Genomic DNA, 20,000 nt, shown 5'->3' with positions numbered 1-20,000 from the left:
CTTCTTGGACATGCGGAAGAAGTTGATGCTGTCGTTGGTGATCAGGTCGGTGAAGTAGTCCTGAAGGGGGCAGAGACACGGAGGGGATGTTGCTGAAGAAGTCGGGGGGGGCAATAGAGTGTTTCGTTCAAAGAAAATTGGAAAATGGAATGCATTTATATAGCGCTTTTGTCCAAAGCTCTTTACGCTATTGACATTCACCCGGTCATGCACGCACTCACCCACCGACGGTCGAGTCAACATGCAAGGCGACAGCCAGCTCGCCGGGAGCAGCAAGGGTGATGTGCCTATCTCAGGGTCACCTTGACACTTGAGCCCGGGAGCAACCCTGCGGTTACCAGCCAACCCGCTCTACCCCCTGAGCTACTTCCGCCCCCCAAAAAGGTACCGCGTTTGATTCCCTCAAGTCTGCTTCCTGTACCCCTGTGTCCTTGAGTATGCTTGTAACCCCTGCAGGCTTCTATATCGTCATTAAGGGTCATGGACAACGCCAGCCGGTGCCAAACAGAAAACTGACGCTCTACCTGGGCCCCCCGCACACAGTTCACAGCGTGTCACGCTGGGAGATTTGTCACGTGTCGGGCATGTGTGAAATCGCGAAGCTGCCTAAGCAGAGTGCGAGAACGATGGCCACACGGCGATATATGCGCACGTCCAGGGCATTTATAATCACCGTTTGGCCGTCGTTCTCTGCCTGCACACTTCTCAACCAGCTCATCCTGGCGACTAATTGCTGCTTTAATGACCTGTGTCTGAATTCCATGTGGTTCGCTGTGGATGAAGCATCTGCTCGATGACTAGAGGCTATAGGAAGAATGTAAGAACACGGAGGGCTGTGGAAAATGTAGCAGGCCGATACGATCTGTTTCACGACGGCGTGGCAAATCTGACATGTTTTTAGCCAACCACGTCACTGCAATGTTTCGGGATCGATCGGCCAATGGGCACGCAGAGAGAGAGAGAGGAGCTAATGAGTACACCACTTGCCAATCTGTTGAGTCAACAGCTGGCAGCCTGTGAGTGCATGTGTGTGTGTGTGTGTGTGTGTGTGTGTGTGTGTGTGTGTGTGTGTGTGTGTGTGTGTGTGTGTGTGTGTGCGTGTGTGTTTGTGTGTGTGTGTGTGTGTGTGTGCGTGCGTTTGTGTGTGTGCTTGTATGTATGCGTGTCAGTCGGTGTGTGCGTGCGCGCGTGCGTGCATGCGTGCGTGTGTGTGTGTGTGTGTGTTGCTGCCTCATCACAGAGCAGCCACGGTATTAAATGTGACACTGCACAACGGTGAGTGGAGTCAGTCGCTCTGGGCTGGTATGTTGTTATGACAACTACCTCTCCCGTTGTGGCTCTGCTATCTTTTCACTCTCTCTCTCTCTCTCTCTCTCTCTCTCTCTGCCTCTGTCATTCTCACTCTCGGTGGCTGTCTCTCTCCCACACTTTTCTCCGGTCTGTAATTTCAGACTGGAGCTCTGTGTCTGGCCACAAAACACTGTCTCTGACACACTAGAGAGGAGTGCAGAGGAACAAACAGAATTACTTTCGGATGCCAAAAAAGGCATTAGGGTGGACTGGGTGCGAGGAAGATAGAGGAAAGGCATCATTTAAAAGTAAAAAAAAAATGGCCTGTTCTACTGGAGGGTGACGGATCTTTTGTCAACCCCAACCAGGGGAGATATCCAGCTCCACATTATATTGTGCTGAGACCGAGACATGCACGCACACAGGAACATACATCCGTCCTAAATCCGCGCATAAAGCCTCTGGAAAAAAGGCCTCACGATGCCAGCGGCCGATCGATTTTCCAGGGCTGTTACCGGGCGGAGAACCTTACTGAGGTCACGAAAACAAAATCTCCTCATGGCCCGCCAGGTTTCCAGCAGCTGATTAGGCCCCATACCTGCAGGCCAGCGTGGCCAGCTCCCTGGCAGGGCGAGGGCTGGGGGTGGACCCGGCTGGACCGGCAGTGCCAGGGTAGAATGAAAGGGTACCGGGTGATTTCACTGAAATGTCTGAAGTGGGTTTGGCTTGGAGTCCCCGCATCTCTATTAATACTTATTTTTTATGGGGCGGCTTTAATGGTCTGGCTGCCCGTGGCCAGTGAGATGGTGGATGGGGGCGGGGGGGGGGGCAGGGAGAGAGGGGGGATGGCGTTCACTCTGCAAAAGCGATGCCATAGCGGGTTTTCTCTCGGGCTGGAGTAACTGAAGCAACGAGGTTGCAGGTGAAACGGGAAGAGGGGAGTGTGGAAGAACTAGGAGTGGCTGACTGGATCGCTAACTGACCGTAACGGGGTCATTAGTACCGATTCCCCCGCACCGCCTCACTATGATGCTGAGACTCATAAGAACATGGCAGAATCATGACCGGGCTGGATTCTCAATTTCTCATGCCGTTGGTTGCACACACATCAACCGCCGGGATTAACGTAAAATATCGACAATGAAATTGATGTTGTCATGTACGCAAGGGGAGGTCATGTGCTTTAACCCCCCTACACGCCATCACAGTTCCTTTACTCTTTTACTTACTATTGGAAACGAGAGGAAAATGCAGAGGGGCTGGGGAGGAACTGAAGAGTTTTCTAACAGTATGCCCCTTGATGAGAACCCCCACCTCAGCCTGCCAGAACCTTTTTCATGGCTAGGAGAAATTATATTGATATCCCAAGCCGTAAACTTAATTTAGAATTGATATAATTGGGGGCCTCATCAAACCACTCTGAACCGGGGTAGCAGGCGGCTCTCAAGGTCACTCCCTGAACTCCTCACCCTGGAGGGGGGGCAGGGAGAGGAGGGGACAGGTTCCTTCGCACCCGAGTCCATTTGGTGTGAAACCACGCCGGCACCAGCGAGCTGACCCGCACGCTTGTGTGTAACTTCCCACCCGGGTCTCAGCCCCCGGCGCTGCAGGTTTCGTCGTTTTGCCGTAGGTGTGCCAGTCCAAGAGTCTCCTTGTTTTTCAAACCTTTTTTCGTGTAGATCAGTTTTTCATGAACTCAAACCCAGAGACGGGCTGTCCGAAGACGCGTCCAGGGAACATTCCTACACGTCTCTCCCAGACTACACCCACCACCCACCACCCCCGAACACGACGCTGGCACCGAACAAGGGGGGGGGGGGGGAAGCGAAAAAAAGTGACTGCTCATGAAGAAAAAACCCTTGGGAGGGAGGGAAGATGGATGCCTGATGCCATGTAAAGAACCCCGGCCAAGCAAACATGGCGCCCTCGCACGGCTCCAGAGCAGAGAGCTCTTGACACAAGGGTGGCAACCAAATACATCTTTGGCCGAGATAAACGAAAACATGGCGAGCACCCTGTTGAGATAGTGGGCAGGGAATTTGCTTCCGGGCAATTTTTTTCCCAGCCTAAGCAAATATTGACTGACTGCCTGGGTTGTTTTATTTTTTTGTACGACCGATTCACAGATTGCGCCTCTTCCCTCAACTAGGAGAAAGAGTCAAATGAATCCACCCTCTTCCATGGTGACGTTGTCTATCTCGAGGAGTGGAAAACGCAATAAACCCTTCATCGTTGGGGTTCACTGGTTTCTACCCCTCCCACAGGCCTCAATGCGATGGTGTGCCATGATGGTGTGCCATGTCCCCATTAAGGGACGTTTAAGTATCACTGCAGTGCGAGCACACACTTCAAATCAAACACGTCCCCTTTAATTTTCCACCCAGAGATTCCCTGCCAGCCTGGATTGCGGCACCGCGATAAGTAAAGGCTTGCAGCGTTCATACATTTATAAGTGGAAAGGGAGGGAGTGGGTGGGGGGTGTACAATTAGTCGGGAGAAGTCCATGCGTCTTTTCAGACAAATAGGTTATTAAGTAAACGCCTATGCTTCAGGAATGGTGGGAAACACTGGCGGGCACATACCTTGGCGTAATCCGCGCCGTGCTTCTCCTTGTAGCCGTTGCGGCAGACGGTGTAATTATAAAAGCGGGAGTTTTTGACCAGACCCACCCACTCGCGCCACCCAGGCGGGATGTAGCTGCCGTTGTACTCGTTGAGGTACTTGCCGAAGAAACCTGCCGAAGGAAGAAAAAGAGAGAGAAAGTACAATAAGTACACAAACCCCGAAGGAACGCTTTTTATTTGAATCCGTAAAAATAAAATGTCGTAAAAAAAGTTCTTTTTTTTTTTTCACTGTGCACCTTGAGCCTTAAATCTTTAACCTCCCCTTCTGCACCTGTGTCAAAGCATTCTAACGCAGCGGGGGTTTGCGTGTCTCTCTATACAGGACCCGCGTCCCCTTGGCACTGCCGCTAGCCTCTGCTACAGGCGGCTGGGCAGGCAGCCAGCACGGACCGGAGGGAGCTAATTGTAGCGCAACACATCAGCTCTGAAACCACAGGCCGCACGGCCGCCCGCAGGACCCCATAGGGCTGGCCGCTCCAGCGCCCGCCCCGTCACTCACGCGGACACTGTCTGATGCGCCGCGACAGGGACCTGGCACGCTAGCCCGTGTTTTCGTTTCTCCCAGCCAGTCACACAGCCAGTCAGTCAGCATGCCAGCCAGTCAGGCAAACAGACGGGCTCCGCATTCCTGTATAAATGCGCATTGACCAACAGGAGCGAATGCAAGCAGGCCAGCAGGCCTGTTTGATCTAAAAATGACACGGGGCTCTGTGAAGCTTACACCCCGATACCTGGAATGTACCTAAGACCATGTACCTGACAAACAGCCTGCTCTTACCTTCACCACCCCTCTGGTATCACAGTGGATACCGGTTTGACAGCAAAAGTAATGAACAAACACTCTGCACTTTACTTGGAGAATGGTCATGTCGACATAGGGACCAGAATAGAGGGTTACCTTGTTTTTGTTAAACAGTCGCATTCCTTGTTAGCGGATTTAAAGTGGTTTAGGTGAGTTGGCAGCGAAATTGACATCATTCTGAATGGGATTGCTACCAAGATGAAACTCGAATGTAGATTATCAGTAATTCAAACAATACATGGACAATGCGCATGCCATTTCCATCCACACATCTTAGAAACAACTTTCAAAATGACATTGATGCGTTGCCATAGTAGCAATGGGTCCCTATCCACACACACCCCTTCCCTATAGACCTGTGTTGTTGAACCTGTGACACGAGGGTACTGCAGGTGGTGTGTGGGATCGAATACTATAGATCTAATAATTGCTTTGTGCATTCCATCGTTTGTTTTCCATTGTAGTGGTGAACAAATAAAACCCCTTGATTGTCTATTGATGTTTTGTGTTCATTTGTGTGAAATAACTCCATGCAGGCAGTGTTGCTGACTTTCTTCTTCCACTGTTTCCCACTGGCCACAATAATTGCTAATCAAGGGGGCGCTGGCTCTCGTTACCCTGCCACTTCATTGGTATTGATCTATTGGTAACCACCTGCAAATGAGGTGGTCCGCAAAATATGCTGATGCCACTTCCGCGTTGCGCCAAAAGTCAAAAGTTCGGAACCGCTGAATATCAATGCACCTCGCATGCATGCACATGTGTGCGTGTGTTTCTGTGTGTGTGTGTGTGTGTGTTTGTGTCCACCAACCTGTCCGGTAGCCGGTGTTGTTGAGGTAGACGGCGAAGGAGCGCGGCTCGTGCTGTGCCTGCCAGGAAGGCGAGGAGCAGTTCTCGTTGTTGGTGTAGGTGTTGTGGTTGTGGACGTACTTCCCCGTCAGCATGGAGGAGCGCGACGGGCAGCACATGGGCGTGGTCACAAAGGCGTTGGTGAAGCTGGTGCCTCCGTCCTCCATGATCTTGCGCGTCTTGTTCATCACCTGCAGGGAGCCTGAAGGGGAAACGGCAACAACACAAAGGTGTGGTTAATATCAGTACAACGTCGGGCAAGCATTTATCAACCCAACGCTGAAGGAGGGATCCCCCGCTCGGCGTTCCCTCTGGAGGTCTCTGCCTTGATCATTAAGGGTTTTTTTCTTGCCCTTTGGGGGGCTTGGGCGAGGGGGTATCTTGAATACATGGCCCGAAAAGCCCTTTGAGACTGTTACAAGCTATACAAATAAAACGGGCATGAGCTGAAACTGCGCATTATAATTGGTCCAGTGGGTAAATAAACAGATAAATTATGCATTTATTTACACAATTGCTACCATTTGTGAAAATTTGAAGCGCAAGGCCAGCTTTCTAAACAAAATATTGCAGTCCCATTTCCCAGTATATAAACAGGGCACAGGGCCATTCCATTATTCTTTTTTTTATATTTCGATGAGTTTGCCGAGAAGCAGCAGTAAACATAATCATAATCTATTATGTGCGATTCCAACAAACAAAACGAGGCCACGTCCAGATGGCCCTCCTCGTGTCGCTTATGCTTTCCGTTTCATAATTCATGCCTGGGAAACGCCACATTACTATTCCCAATACAACACACAACCACATTGTTTTTGTTAGGGCACGACATGGACAAGCAATTACAGGAGGTAACGGGACGGGACTGAACGAGAGAGCGAACTATGAGGAACAACAAAGAAATACGTAGAATAGGACAGAATAACGATCACACACACACACACACACACACGCAAATATACTACCATACATACAAATAAAAATATAAACGCAAAGCTTCAGTTCTGGTGGTCTGCTCAGAGAAACGGAGCCGCGACTGGGGGGCCCAGCGGACCGCTCTCACCCAGCTCCACGTCCTGGTCGTCGGTCATGATGAGGATGATGTTGGGCCGGATGTTCCGGCGGTCCCGCTGGATGCGGCCCCTAAGCCCCTGGGCTCTGGTGGTGGTGAAGGCCAAGCAGCCGGGGGCCCAGTCCAGAGCCAGGAGGGCCGAGCAGCACAGGAGCCACTGGAGGAGCATGGTGAGGGAGGTGTTGAGGGAGGGGGGTTGGGGTTGGGTACGGGGGCGGCAGCACGTGGGGGTTGATGGAGATGGATGGGTGGGCGGTTGGAGAGGAGATGGAGGAGTTCCAGCCAGGCCAATCCGTCACTCGCTCGCTGGCGTGGAAGAGTCTGTCAGGAGGAAGATAGGGGGAGGGAGGGGGAAGAGAATTATTAAGACCGGTTACAAGCATTGAGAAGGAGAGAAAGAGGAAGAGAAAGAAGAAGAGAAAGAAAGAAAGAAGGGGAGAAATGGAGAGACAGAGAGAGCGAGGCAAAACCATTAGCAGAAACCATAAAGATTTGACTAATGAAGATCGCTGCCCTAAAGCAACATTCAGGCATATTTTCGTTTTCCTTTTTTTTCCCCTTTTTTCTTCTTTTAAATTATGCACCACTGCTCGCAAATCATGCTCCAACAGAACATCACATTCATAAGGCAGCTAAAAAAGGGCCAAAAAAGGGTCGGCGAGTTTAGCTCACACAGCATCCAGGAGAAGACTCCTTCTTTGACGACGCCTACATGTGTTGTGTGTTGACTGAGGTGAGCTGCACTCCAAAAACAAGATTTCTCAACCCACCACTCATGACCGGCGCACAGCCAACAAGCCACAGCGGAGAGCGAGGACAAAACAAACCTTCAGCAAAATAAAAGCAGTTTCAGAAACCCAGAAACATAGATCTCACCTTTGAGAATTTCCACAAGTCTCCTATTTCCCTCCAAATATACACAACACACACACACACGCACACACACAGGTCCATGCATTGGTCAAGCTACAGGACTACACAGAGCGACTTTCCTGGAAGAGACAACTCACACAAGCCCACTCGTACAAAAACTCTCCATCTCCCTCAAGCGGAGAGAGATCTTGCTAAGCCCCCCCTCTGCCTTTGCGCAGCGACCCCATTGGCCGCTCGTGTTCAAACACCCACGGTCACACTCGCACTCGGGGAGCCAATCGCAGCTCGCCGTTCTGCCTGTCACTCAAAAGTCCACCCCCTGCTGGGTCAAGCGTGACAAAGGGGTCTGTGGGTAAGACGCGAACTGCGGCGGAGGGAGATCGGGGGAAGGGATGGAGGCAGGGGAGGGTTCCGCTAGATTACCCCCCCCGCCACTGTCGCCAATCACAGATTCACACGGAGTCATCCAAGCCCCACGCGGCCCTCTCTCTCTCTCCCCTCTCTCTCCCTCTCTCTCCCCTCTCTCTATCTCCCCTCTCTCTCCTCTATCTCTCTCCTCTCTCTCCCTCTCTCTCCCCTCTCTCTCTCCCTCTCTCTCCCTCTCTCTCCCCTCTCTATCTCTCCTCTCTCTCTCTCTCCTCTCTCCCTCTCTCTCCCCTCTCTATCTCTCTCCCCTCTCTATCTCTCTCCCTCTCTCTCCCTCTCTCTCCCCTCTCTCCCCCCTCTCTCTCCCCTCTCTCTCTCCCCTCTCTCTCCCCTCTCTCTCCCCTCTCTCTCTCCCCTCTCTCCCCCCTCTCTCTCTCCCCTCTCTCCCCCCTCTCTCTCCCCTCTCTCTCCCCTCTCTCTCTCCCCTCTCGCTCGGCTCCCACAGCCAGCCCCCCCCCCCCCCCCCAAACCCACGGCCCACCAGGAAACCAGCGAACAACATGTCATTGTCACGGCTAGTCAATAAAAGTTTGAAGGAGAGCCCACCAGGTGGGATACTGCTGCGGCTCAGCTCTTTGTTTCAAAGAGCAGCAGAGAGCTGAAGAACTTTCTGGAAGAATTACAGAGAGAGCTGAAAGGGGGAGGGGGTGGAGGGTGGAGGGTTTAGACATTGAGAGACGGGACAACCTTTGAGCAAACTTTGGATTAATTGACTGGATACGGTAAACGTGAACATAACTGTGGCTGAAACGGTCGGGGGTGGGGGTGCATGCACTGAGAACCAGCTAAATCAATGCAAGAGCTTCAATCCTCATCATATTTAAGCTACATTCCTCATTGTCAATTCCTTCTTTTTGTGGCTACTCACTACCCTAATGGTAGGCTGTGATCGGCCCAGCGCGGAGTCACCCTGGATACAAGCGGGAGCTAAATAACTGTAGTGTGTAAACGCGGTGAACGGGGTGACGCAGGAGTGAGAGTCAGCCGTTGGAGGGGCGGTAACAGCTGAGAAACAGCTGATGCTGCGGCTGGCTGGAGGTCGGGGGGGTGTGGCAGGGTCAGGACCCACCCCCCCCCCCCGCGGTGTGCCTTATGGCCGGCCAACCACCCGCCCGCATCACCATATTGCTCCTCCTCCGGAGTTAATAGCCCGGAAAACCAAAAGCCCAACCATGTCCTGGCTCCCTGCCTTGCCCGTCAGAACAGCCCCTTACCGGCCACAGAAGAAGGCTGACAACACATATTTCAACCGGCAGATCCATCCGTTAAGGATGTCTTATTATGTCTCGTTATGTTCTGCACTGCCCATGCGGCCATTTTGTTAGAAACACAAGAAACCGTTTGCTCTCAATTATCCTAAAATGAGGAACGCAAATCCGGCCGCGGAGTCTCGTTGGGTCTGGAGGAACGGCTGCTGGAATGTAAAGCAGGAAGTGGAAGGAGTGTGCATGTGTGTGTCTGGGAAGGGAAGGGGGGGGTTTAAGGGTGAGATGACTGAGACAGATGAGGTCACATGTGTTATATCTGTGGCAGCACGGGGCCAAAGAGCACGGCCGTGACAGTGGGCCAACTCAGTCCAGCGTGTCCGGGGTCCGCACGACGCACGGCCACGAAGAAGGACATGGACATGAGCTCACGCACACACGCACACAAACACATACACACATACATACACACACACACACACACACAAAAACCTAATGTGACATGGCACCCGCCCACGGTGATATGTCAAAACAAAATGTGACACATCGTCATGACGGAGCCTGGCATAACGCCTCATCCCAGCACCCCACGCACCCATCCCTCCTGTCCTTGAACCTTCGGCCCAATAGGTGGACCGTCTTGGTTGATCAGAGTGGGAAAACTCCCATTTAGAAAACAGGGAGAGCACTCTTTGGGTAGCTGTAAAAGGCCTGTGTGTGCCTTCCCTTCGGCCAGATGGTGGCTGTGATAAGAAAGAGCTCAGGGTGGAGGCTGAGGAGTCCCTTCAGAGACTGTTGAGATGGAGAAGACAGAGAGGCAGGCAGGCAGAGTGGGGTAACTGGGGTAGTTTGAACACCGGCTCCACCACCTCCACCTCCACCTCCACCTCCACCTCCACCTCCACCCCTTTCTCCAGCCCGGGGTATTGGAGTGAACAGACCACGGCTGCAGATTACACATAGTCCCTACACAACACTGCTGACCTCCAACATTGAGACACACACACACACACACACACACACACACACACACACACACACACACACACACACACACACACCGTCGCGCTGCTAGCGCTCCACTGCTAGCGTTGCACATAGCTGGGAGCAGTTATGTTGCTGCCGCTAAAACTCTGAGGCGCACATACTCGGTCCTTCTGTCTGTCCCAGGCCGGTCCGCCGGCCAGCACATCGTTCGCGGGGACACACCAGCAGCGAGTCCCAGCAATAGCCCCCATTCCGCGTGACTGGCCGAGTGGCCGCCTGCGCGGACAAGGCGTCTCATTGTGCCATCCGATACGGACCCGGTGGCGCTAATGCGGCTAGCATCGGCCATATCAATAGCCACACTGTCTTGTCCCGCTCTTAACGAGGAGGGCCGGGGCTAATGAAACGGCATGAAGGAGGGGGCCGTGTGATGTGGTCTGCAGCACCAGGCAAGAGACACAGCTGCCCGCCGCTTTGACGCAGATGAAAGACTTATTGGTCATGGAGGAGTGTGTAGTTTTTCTTGGGACTGCCGCATTGTGGCACGGGAGTGACGTATGTGCTGGTGGTGCTGGTGGTGGTGGTGGTGGTGGTGGTGGTGGTGGTGGGAGTGATGGTTAGGGTTGGGGTTTCAGTGCCGGTGGTGCCGGTCACTGTGATGGTGGTAGTGGTGATGTGGTTGGGTGTAGGTGATGGTGGCGCAGTGGTGGTGGTGATGGTGGGGTAGGTAGGTTGTATTGGTGGGGGTGAGGGTGATGTTGGGGGTGGCAGGGAGCTGCTGGAGGGTAATATTGGCTGGGGAACAGGGCTGGTATGCAGAGATTAGTGTTGTGCAGGACGCTGAGGCAGAGAGGGTCGACGCGGGCTGGAACCAACCCCACGCTGCACACTAACTGACATGGTTCACAGGAGAGAAGAAAAAGCACTAGAACGAGCACATTTCAGTCGAATGGATTACACCCCGAGGGAAATACAACACACTTTAGATTCAAAGTCACTCCTTCCTTCATGCCTGTGCATCTGAAAATAGAAGAGCCAGGTTAAAGGTTTTTTTCCGTGAAAGTCGGGGAAGTAGCGTGGAGCAGTGCCTCAGGTAACAGAGGGAGGGGTAAGATAAATGAGGTAATGTCTGGTAATGGCAAGGCCTGTCATGTGATCTGTGAACCCCGCTCCCTTGCAACCGCATGTATGCATGCATGCATGCACGCACACACACACACTAGCACAATCGCACACAAACGGTATGTATGGAATATTGCAATGCTGCATATAGACTGCGTCTGCCTGACAAAGACAAATGGCCATAAAAAACATATATAATTAGACAACACAAGGTCACCATGAAACACAACATTTTCGCCTTGTTTCGGAAAGAGCATAAATACAAATTACATATTTGAATTATTATTCAAATATGTAAAAAGCAGGAGCATTACTTTGACGTGACCCAATCTCTGGTCGCTTTCGTGTGTACCCAGCGGAGAATGGACCCATTCATACGTCCACTTCATTCAGGGACAAGAGATACCCGAAAAATATGTAACTCGGGACAATCTTCCGCTGTAGTATTGGATCGATTCCCAGTGCAGGCAGAGGGATGTTGGCATTCCTGTCGCAGCCTGGAGCATCTCGGAGAGACTAGTTAACGTTGTCAGGGATTTGTTTGAAGTCCTTCACTTTGGGCCCTGAGTCATTTATGGATCACGGTCAGCCCCCATTCCAGGCAGCGCACGCTTTCTATACATCTGTGGAGCAGACAAGAGGCCTTTATGCCGGGGCAGGGAGCGAGGACTAGGGAACACATTGTTTTGGGTAGCCGCTTTGTTTCGGGGGATTATCCCTAATGGCCCTCTAAATGAGCCTGTACTGTACTGTACTCATCAGGGTTAAGCTGGCCGCACAATATTAGGGATGGATGGGAGAGAGGCAAGGAGTCCACAGGTTCAAAGGAAGCAGACAGGAAGCCTACTATGGCGGTTTCATGATGAAAACACAGCTGCCAGGGAGGCAAAAAAAACGAAAAAAGTTGCAATTTTCAGATTAATGGCCATCAACACCAAGGACCTTTAGCAGGGCTCAACACCCCACAAATCCTTCCTTTCATCCCGTCAACAGTTGCAGAAAATATGCCCTTCTATCTTTCGTCTTTGAGCGTGTGATGGATGTAATCAGTTTGACACGGCGATGCCAGACAGCTGGGCTTTCTGCGCGAGGGAAGAAGTGCCCACGACTTAATCAAGATGCCTCTCTGCCACCAACCCCACCACCAGGACAACCCAGCCAGAAACAGGCATCGCTGGCCGGCTGCTTGCTTGGTTTGTTGGTTCCTGGTTGCTTGGTTGAAGGTTGTGCGCCACCAAAACCGCACACCCTCCTGCCCACTTGTAATCCACCTGTGACGGTGGTTTAGTTGAACGTAACCACAGCCTCCTGGGGCACACACACACCAACAGATTAGGTCAGGGAGTTGGGTCGGGGGCTGAGGTTCTAGGAGTCAGGCACGGGATGAGTGTCTGGGGGGTGACCCGTTGGGATGGCCTGTGGAAGTGTGGCTGTGATCGCCCTACACACTCTCCTTTAGGATTGCATCCAGGGCCGGCCCGGCTGCCGTCGTTGCTGGCGGCTAGCTTGCACGTTGATCAATCATCCCAGAACAATGAAGAGCAGAGAAGTGACGCCAGAAGAGGCATTCTTCTGTAAAATAACCTTGATGGATGGCTGAGCGAGCACGGATCCCTGGAAGCAAATGTGCAGGGATGACGGAATCCCCCCAGAAAAATGCAAAAACCCTGACTTTGGACCTTGCTCCTCGTTTGCATTAATAAGCTGGTTTGGGACGTTAAGAGAGAGAGGGTGGGGTTGTGATGGGGTTTGCGTCATTCCAAAACAAAATGGCAGTCAAACCCGAACCAGATGCCTTGGTCTCCTTAAAGTAAATCAGTCATTCATAAAGGCCTTCGCCATTAGGGACAATGGCCGTTTCAAAAGAACCCAAATCCCTTTTCTCACCACTTTGTTCTCACTCCTCCGTCTATTTACCCAGTGCACCTCGAGGGCCAGACACAGTCACAGAGGGACAATGGTGAAGGAGCGGGGGGAATTAAAGTCTGATGCTATAGTTAGCATTCTGTTTGCTGACCTGTCGCTATAGGGACCCCAGACCTATAGGAACAGCTTAGGCCCCCTCCGCCCCATAGGCAACTTTTTCTTTTCCGACTAACTCCCGTCAAAGTAGCAGATGGAGGTAGGCATTGGAACGCTGGCAGCGGGCGCAGATATCTCGCTCTTTTCCTGACAGGGGCGGGTTTTCTTCTTCGCTGCGGACTCATTAGTTCCACACAAATTCATCAAGCGGCCTTAGATTAATATTGAGGTTAGTGTTAAAGTTTTCACTCATCGAATGGAACTTGGCCGGGGCTGGCCACCGTAGGACAGGGAGCGTGCTGGGACACTGAGGGGAGCTTGTGTTGCCGAGCCGCAAGCCTGGGGCCAGGGATTCTGTCTGGCCAAAGCCTGCCTGCTCACCCAACACCGAGCCCCAGTGAAGGGGAGCCCTTGTCTGACCCCGGACCACATGTACACATCGGGGAAGGACTATTACCTGGTGTTTTTACACTCTCAAAAAGACTCATTTCTTTGACCAAAATGGCCGAAACCCACGAAGGATCCATGACCAGATTCCCAAGCGCCAGACAGCGAAAGCCGAAAAAGATAAATAGAAAAACTCTTGCTTATAGAACGCGAAAGCTACAGCTACAAACTTTGTCGCGGGCGACGCGCTAGGCCTCGCGTGCAGCTTCCCCCCCCCGACCCAATCAAAGACGGTTTAAAAGACATTCGAACCAGCGAGCTACGGTCGGACGGCTTTGATTTTTTTTGCCGCACGCCATTCGGCTCACTGGGAGCAGAATGGCTTTGATTCAGTGAAACGTGAACCCGGAGCAAGTTCACCAGGGAGCCCGGGCCCTGAATGAAGCGCTGAGAGCAGCCTCCTTGAGCCGGTAAGAGGGCCTTTGTGGAGGGCCGGTGCAGCAAGCCCACTGCTTCCCCACTTCATTACTTATGGGTGCGCGTAGATTTATCAGGACATTAAAAACCTGTTCCCAAAATGTTTTGAGAAAGGAGAGGCACCCACAGGTTGTCACACACACACACACACACACATGCACGCACATGCATATGCACACACACAAACACTCATTCACACACACAGACGCACACACCAATGCACACACACAGACACATGCACACACACGCCCGCACTCGCATGTGCATTAGCACACACAGACACACACACACACACACACACAGACACACACACACACACAAACGCATGTACACACACACACATATATGCACACACACACAAACACACACGCACCAATGGTCAGTACATGTGTCCAAGTATATACAAGGTTAGAAACTGTTGATGTAACCGCATGAATTTACAAGTGGGGTGTTTGCAAAACGTCAACAGGGGGATAAATACCCTGTCAAGGGATGACTTGCATTAAGAGGAATCACGCTGACTCATTAACAACCCTAAACGCTTGTCTGTGTGTTTTTGTTTCATCCGATTTATGTGTAACGCTCAGCGATATATCCCGGGCTTATTCCTCAAAAACACATTAATTCATTTGTCCTAAGTGTTCTTGGAAGAAATACCCACGGGGTAATAACGTAATTGCAGTATTGTGGTTTAACCTGACAGGAGGAAACAGATAACAAATCAAAGGGAGCGTGAGGAAGTGAAAAAGAAAGATAGGACATTGCGAAATTAGCCCGAAAAAAACCCACAACTAATGACGGCGGGCCTTTGATTTATCGGCCGATATGGAAACATGGGGAAACAATCACAGGGATATCGTGCCCTGAGATATGGCCTGAGACCAAGGGAAGAGCCTCCTCTTTAAAATGCATTGTGGGACAGAAATGGAGTCTATTAGCAGATAGAGAAGGAACCCACGACTCATAAAACACAGTGCATAGAGAGAGAGAGAGGGAGAGAGAGAGAGAGAGAGAGAGAGAGAGAGAGAGAGAGAGAGAGAGAGAGAGAGAGAGAGAGAGAGAGAGAGAGAGAAAAGGAGAGAAACAGACAGAAAGAGGGAGAAAGAGAAAGAGACAGGGAGGAGGAGAAAAATAGAAGGATTCATGAGTGTCGGCTAATCGCTGTGTCGCGTTAAAAATACCTCAAATAAATCACTCAGTTTTGCCTATTTCTATATCAATTTCCACTGAGGTCATCTTTTTACGAGAACCGTTCTTATTTCCACCAACAGTTCAGAGCTACGGAGAGAGCGAGGGATTCAGTCAGATGCGTCTGAGGGTTTCCTTTCAGCCTCATTTGCTGCATATAATATATTTATTCAGTATTTTCTCCCCACTTCAATGGTGCTTGAATATTTTCACACTGACTAAGGACTGGAGAAGTGTGGCATTGGTTGGTTTCTGCGGGCTTTAAAGTCCCCTCATGTAGAACCCGGGGCCCCCCAAGTGCCAACATCTGAGGCTGGCCACGGCGCGCTACAAGCCATTATAGAAGGAATGGCTTTTCTCTGCCTTTCTTCCGTCCTGCATGGCAAGTTATTCATTGACAGTCTGCGTATGAAAGCAAGGATGGCTGTTTGTGTTCCCTGACTTGTTTAAAGACCCCATAAGACGGATGGGGCCGGGATTAATGTTGTTATTCCTGAGGATCAACACATTTGGTCGAAGGCGGGGCCGTCACTTGGCCAATTGGCGATTCAGGAGAGCGGCGTGTGTGTGATGGATTGATTTAGTTCCGTGGGCAGGCGTGATGATCGAATGATTTACTGTTATTTAATTAAACCGAATAGACAAAAAGTAAGAGTTCCCGTCATGTGCAACAAACTGACGTGTTGTTGCACATGCGGATCCAGTTGAATCCACTTCAATCAAATCAAACAACCTTAATTAAATGAGTAACACAACGATGACAAAATCCAACCCAAGAGGATCAAAGTTGGAACAGGGCGTGTGCTGCAAAATACCCCAACAGAAGCAACATCCATATCCAGCTCTTAAGCCAATTCCGACGCCCATGAAGCTGTAAGCTGTAGTGTCGGCTCGCGTGCTTCTCGACAGCACAGCTTCGGGCTTCAACTCCAACCCAACCCTCTACCCCATCACCTCCGTCAACCCCATCACCCATGTCTCCCTCGCCCCCTCCCCCCAGTCGTCGCTCCCCTCCCTCTCACCCCAGCACGTACCATCAAGCGGTGGAGGGTAGAAGGCCCTAAGGCGGCGGTGTGTGAGGTGGTGCTGGTGGTGGGGGTGGTGGTGGTGGTGGTGGTGGTGGTGGTGGTGGTGGAGTTGGGAGTGGAGGTGGTCGTGGATGGGGTGGCAGTGTAACACAACACCCCTGAAATGTGGGGCATGTGCGGGCGCATGAGTCCCTGAACCCTAGGCCCACAAGGGGCGTGAGCACCCTTCTCCCTGACCCCTGGACGCCGTGAACTGAACGCGGCCCCGCGCCGTGACACGACGCAGCACATGAGAGGCTGCCGTTGGACCACGCCCACTCGCCGTGGCGTTGCACCTGCACTTCTGCTCCTGGATTTGGACTGTACAGCGTGTGTGTGGGTGTGGGTGTCTTGGTGTGTTTGTTGTTGTGTGTGTGTGTGTGTGTGTGTGCGCAGGCATGTGTCAGTGTGCATGCATGTGTGCGTGTCGATGGCACGTGTGTGTGTGTGTGTGTGTGTGTGTGTTGTTCCCCCTTTCACATTCCATTCTATCTTTCTTGTTGATCTCTATGTCTCAAATACACACACACTCACACAGAAACACACACACAGACTACCTCTGCGTCTCAGATGCGATCACACAGACAGACGAGCAGACGGAGGAAAAAATCCTGATCCGTCAGCCGAGACTCAGCAGAGCCAACCTGTAATTTGTATCCAGGGGAGCTCACCTTTCCATTGCCCAGGGCCACTTGTGTATGTGCGTCAGCGTGTCAGTGTTTGTCAGTGTGTGTGGGGCTGCACACCCAATGCGTGCAGCCGCATCGTTCGGCATTCGTTTCACGTCATCTCCGTGAAATCCAGGCTCTTATTGTAACGCACAATGCCGTGCAGAAATGTGCCATGGTGTTTATGGCAAACGGGTGTTTACTCATAAGGCACGCGTACGAAACACAGACCCACTGTCGCCCAGTTGGACTTGGCTGCCGTTTCAGGCCAAACACAAAGCCGATTGCAACTGCGTCTTAACCCTGACAACAACGTGAAGGAGGGTTTCTCTGTGTTGCAGAGACGGTTCTTAATAAGTGGGATGACGCTTATTAAGGAACACTGCCTCCACTTGGCTTGGGAGGCCTGTACCGGTCAAGGGAGGATCTACCAGTTCCACATATCCACACGAAATATACACACACCCATCCACCCAAAGACTCAGGCGCACGTGAGCAAGCACAAGTGCACACACATGCACACACCCTACAATATACACTGGGACAGGATAGGATCCGAGAAAATGCATAACATGCATGAGAGCAAGCGCACACACTGAACACACACACACACACACACACACACACACACACACAAACAACTGCACGTGCACACCAGCGTGGACATGAATGAGTTTGCCCGCTGGGGGAGAGGGGAAGAAAGGGGGCAGAGGAGCTGAAACTAACGCATGCTGGCTTCCATTAGCAGAGCGGCGTAGCGCCACACAGGGGTGAGGAAACACATTCATGGCCTGCACCCCCCCGTCCCTCCGTCCCCCACCCCATTATCTCCATTCTGGAAGAGCGGTGGATGAAAAGGAAGACCCCCCCCCCCACAACACACACACATCCAGCCCCCTTCCTGCGCATCCAGACACACACACACTAGACTGACAGGCGTACACACACCCAAGCAAACACACACTCCGACCGTCACACAACCTCTCTCCCTCTCTCCCTCCCTCCTTCCTTCTCTCCCTCCCTCTCTCTCTCCCTCCCTCCTTCTCTCCCTCCCTCCCTCCCTCCTTCCTTCTCTCCCTCCCTCCCTCCCTCCTTCCTTCTCTACCTCCCTCTCTCTCTCCCTCCCTCTCTCCCTCCCTCTCCCTCCCTCCCTCTCTCCCTCCCTCTCCCTACCTCCCTCCCTCCCTCTCTCTCTCTCTCCCTCCCTCTCTCCTCCCTCTCTCTCCCTCCCTCCCTCTCCCTCCCTGCCTCTCTCCCTCCCTCCCTGCCTCTCCCTCTCCCTCCCCCCTCCCTCCCTCCCTCCCTCCCCTGCTTAATTGTACGTGATACAGGCGGGATCCTTTCTCCTCTAAACCTTCAACAGATTGCTTCTCCCCAGGGAGCGGATTACCGGACAACAGGGATGACAAGGCCGGGACAGTGGAGCCCTCTGGGGGGTAGAGGAGGTGGTGGTGTGGGTGGTGGTGGGGGGTGGTGGTCGGGGTGGTGGTGGGAGCATTAATGTGTGAGTGAGTCGACACACACATTTTGCTCCATTTCTGTGCAAGCCGATTAAACATGTTGGCATGTGCATCAGATGAGTACACACGTGTTTGTGTACGTGTGTACGTGTGTGTGTGTGTGTGTGGTGTGATATCCAGTGTTGGTTGGCCAGCCTGCACAGGGCACAACCTCCTCCATCACCTCCTCCTCCTCCTCCTCCTCGGGTGTCTCCTACTCCTCCTTTCCAGAGCATGTTCACACCTCCCCCTTGTCTGTACCCATCTTCCTTCCTGTCTTTTGGCCCCCTATTTATTCCTCCCCCCACCCCCCCTCCCCCTCTCTCTCCCTTTCTCTCACCTCTCTTCCACCCTGCTCTTCCTCTGACTTTCTTTCCCCTCTCTTTAGTCCTCTCAAGTCTCCATCTATATCTCTCTCCAGTCTCTCCCTCTCATTGTCTGTCTCTCTCTCTCTCTCTCTCTCTCTCTCTCTCTCCCTCTTACTATCTCTCTCACACCATGCAGCATCCACATGTTGCAGCATCTTAACTGCAACATGTTAACAGATTCTCGACCAGAGATCCTCTTCTTCTGTGGTTTCTCATGGTAACCACTTTGACGTGGACAACTTTCCCCCTCTACCAGCAGCCTTCACACAACCCCTCTGGTGTGGGATGGCGTGTGTTAGGAGTGTGGGAGTCAGAGCGATGTGTGTGATTGATTTAATTTCAGTACGATCTAGCTCCGCAGTTTATCCACCCTTCGCCGATTCTCTTCTCTCAGCTCACTCTTAATAACCTCTCTCTCTATCTCTCTCTTTCTCCCTCTCTCTCTCTCTATCTCGATCCCTCTCCCCCCTTCTCTCCCTCCATGTGTGCAGACATCAGAGATCAGCGTATTCGAGAATATAATCCTGAAGTGACCGAACACAGAACAGAAGGGTTTTACACAAATAGAACAAACCTTACAAGTAACAGCTGACCCGCCAACGCAGAATACATGTGTCCAACGTCCAGGGACGGTCGCTCGTGTGCACAGATAGAGGGCTGGACTCCATTAACGCTCAGCGTGAGACACAACGTCGGCGGACCGCGCCCCGGTAGGTTCCCGCACTGCCGTGGCTTTTATGGTTCGCCTTGGCGCCAAAACATTTGGCGTGGACGTGCGGTTCATGACGACCACCGTATGAGCCGTGGGCTGAGGGGTGCGACCACGTCATTGGTGGTTGGCGGCGGCGGCGGCGGCGGCGGCTGGCGTGGTTGACGTGCGGTAGCTATAGTTGAGGTTTGTGGTGGAAGCGGTTGTTCGTTTTGCCGTCGTTGAGCGCCCAGGACGTTTGATTGATCAACACATTGTGACACATTGTGTTGCATTCAAACATAATTATACATATATATATATATTTATATAACTCCATGGGACAGACAAACACACACACACTATATCTACATATATCTATATAT

General features: G+C 52.1%; 1 protein-coding gene across 4 annotated transcripts in view; it reads right to left on the bottom strand.

The window, feature by feature from the left end:
* The window catches only part of sulf1 (sulfatase 1), a gene marked incomplete at its 3' end in the record, with an annotated part of 48,447 nt that overhangs the window by 23,692 nt on the left and 4,755 nt on the right, over window positions 1-20,000 (bottom strand). For all 4 annotated transcript variants that reach the window (XM_079754788.1, XM_079754789.1, XM_079754790.1 and 1 more), the window contains exons 2-5: window positions 6,629-6,958; window positions 5,528-5,767; window positions 3,873-4,024; window positions 1-60 (exon numbers count right to left, since the gene is read on the bottom strand). The exon at window positions 1-60 is cut by the window's left edge and continues 110 nt beyond it. In XM_079754788.1, the coding sequence (XP_079610914.1) occupies window positions 1-60; window positions 3,873-4,024; window positions 5,528-5,767; window positions 6,629-6,806 (630 nt within the window). In that variant the 5' untranslated portion in view covers window positions 6,807-6,958. The remainder of the gene's footprint in view (window positions 61-3,872; window positions 4,025-5,527; window positions 5,768-6,628; window positions 6,959-20,000) is intronic.

The sequence above is a fragment of the Pollachius pollachius genome (genome assembly GCF_949987615.1).
Source record: "Pollachius pollachius genome assembly, chromosome: 17".
Classification (NCBI taxonomy): Eukaryota; Metazoa; Chordata; class Actinopteri; order Gadiformes; family Gadidae; genus Pollachius; species Pollachius pollachius.
The sequence above is the reverse complement of the archived record's forward strand: the minus strand, read 5'-3'. Positions and strand labels throughout refer to the sequence as shown.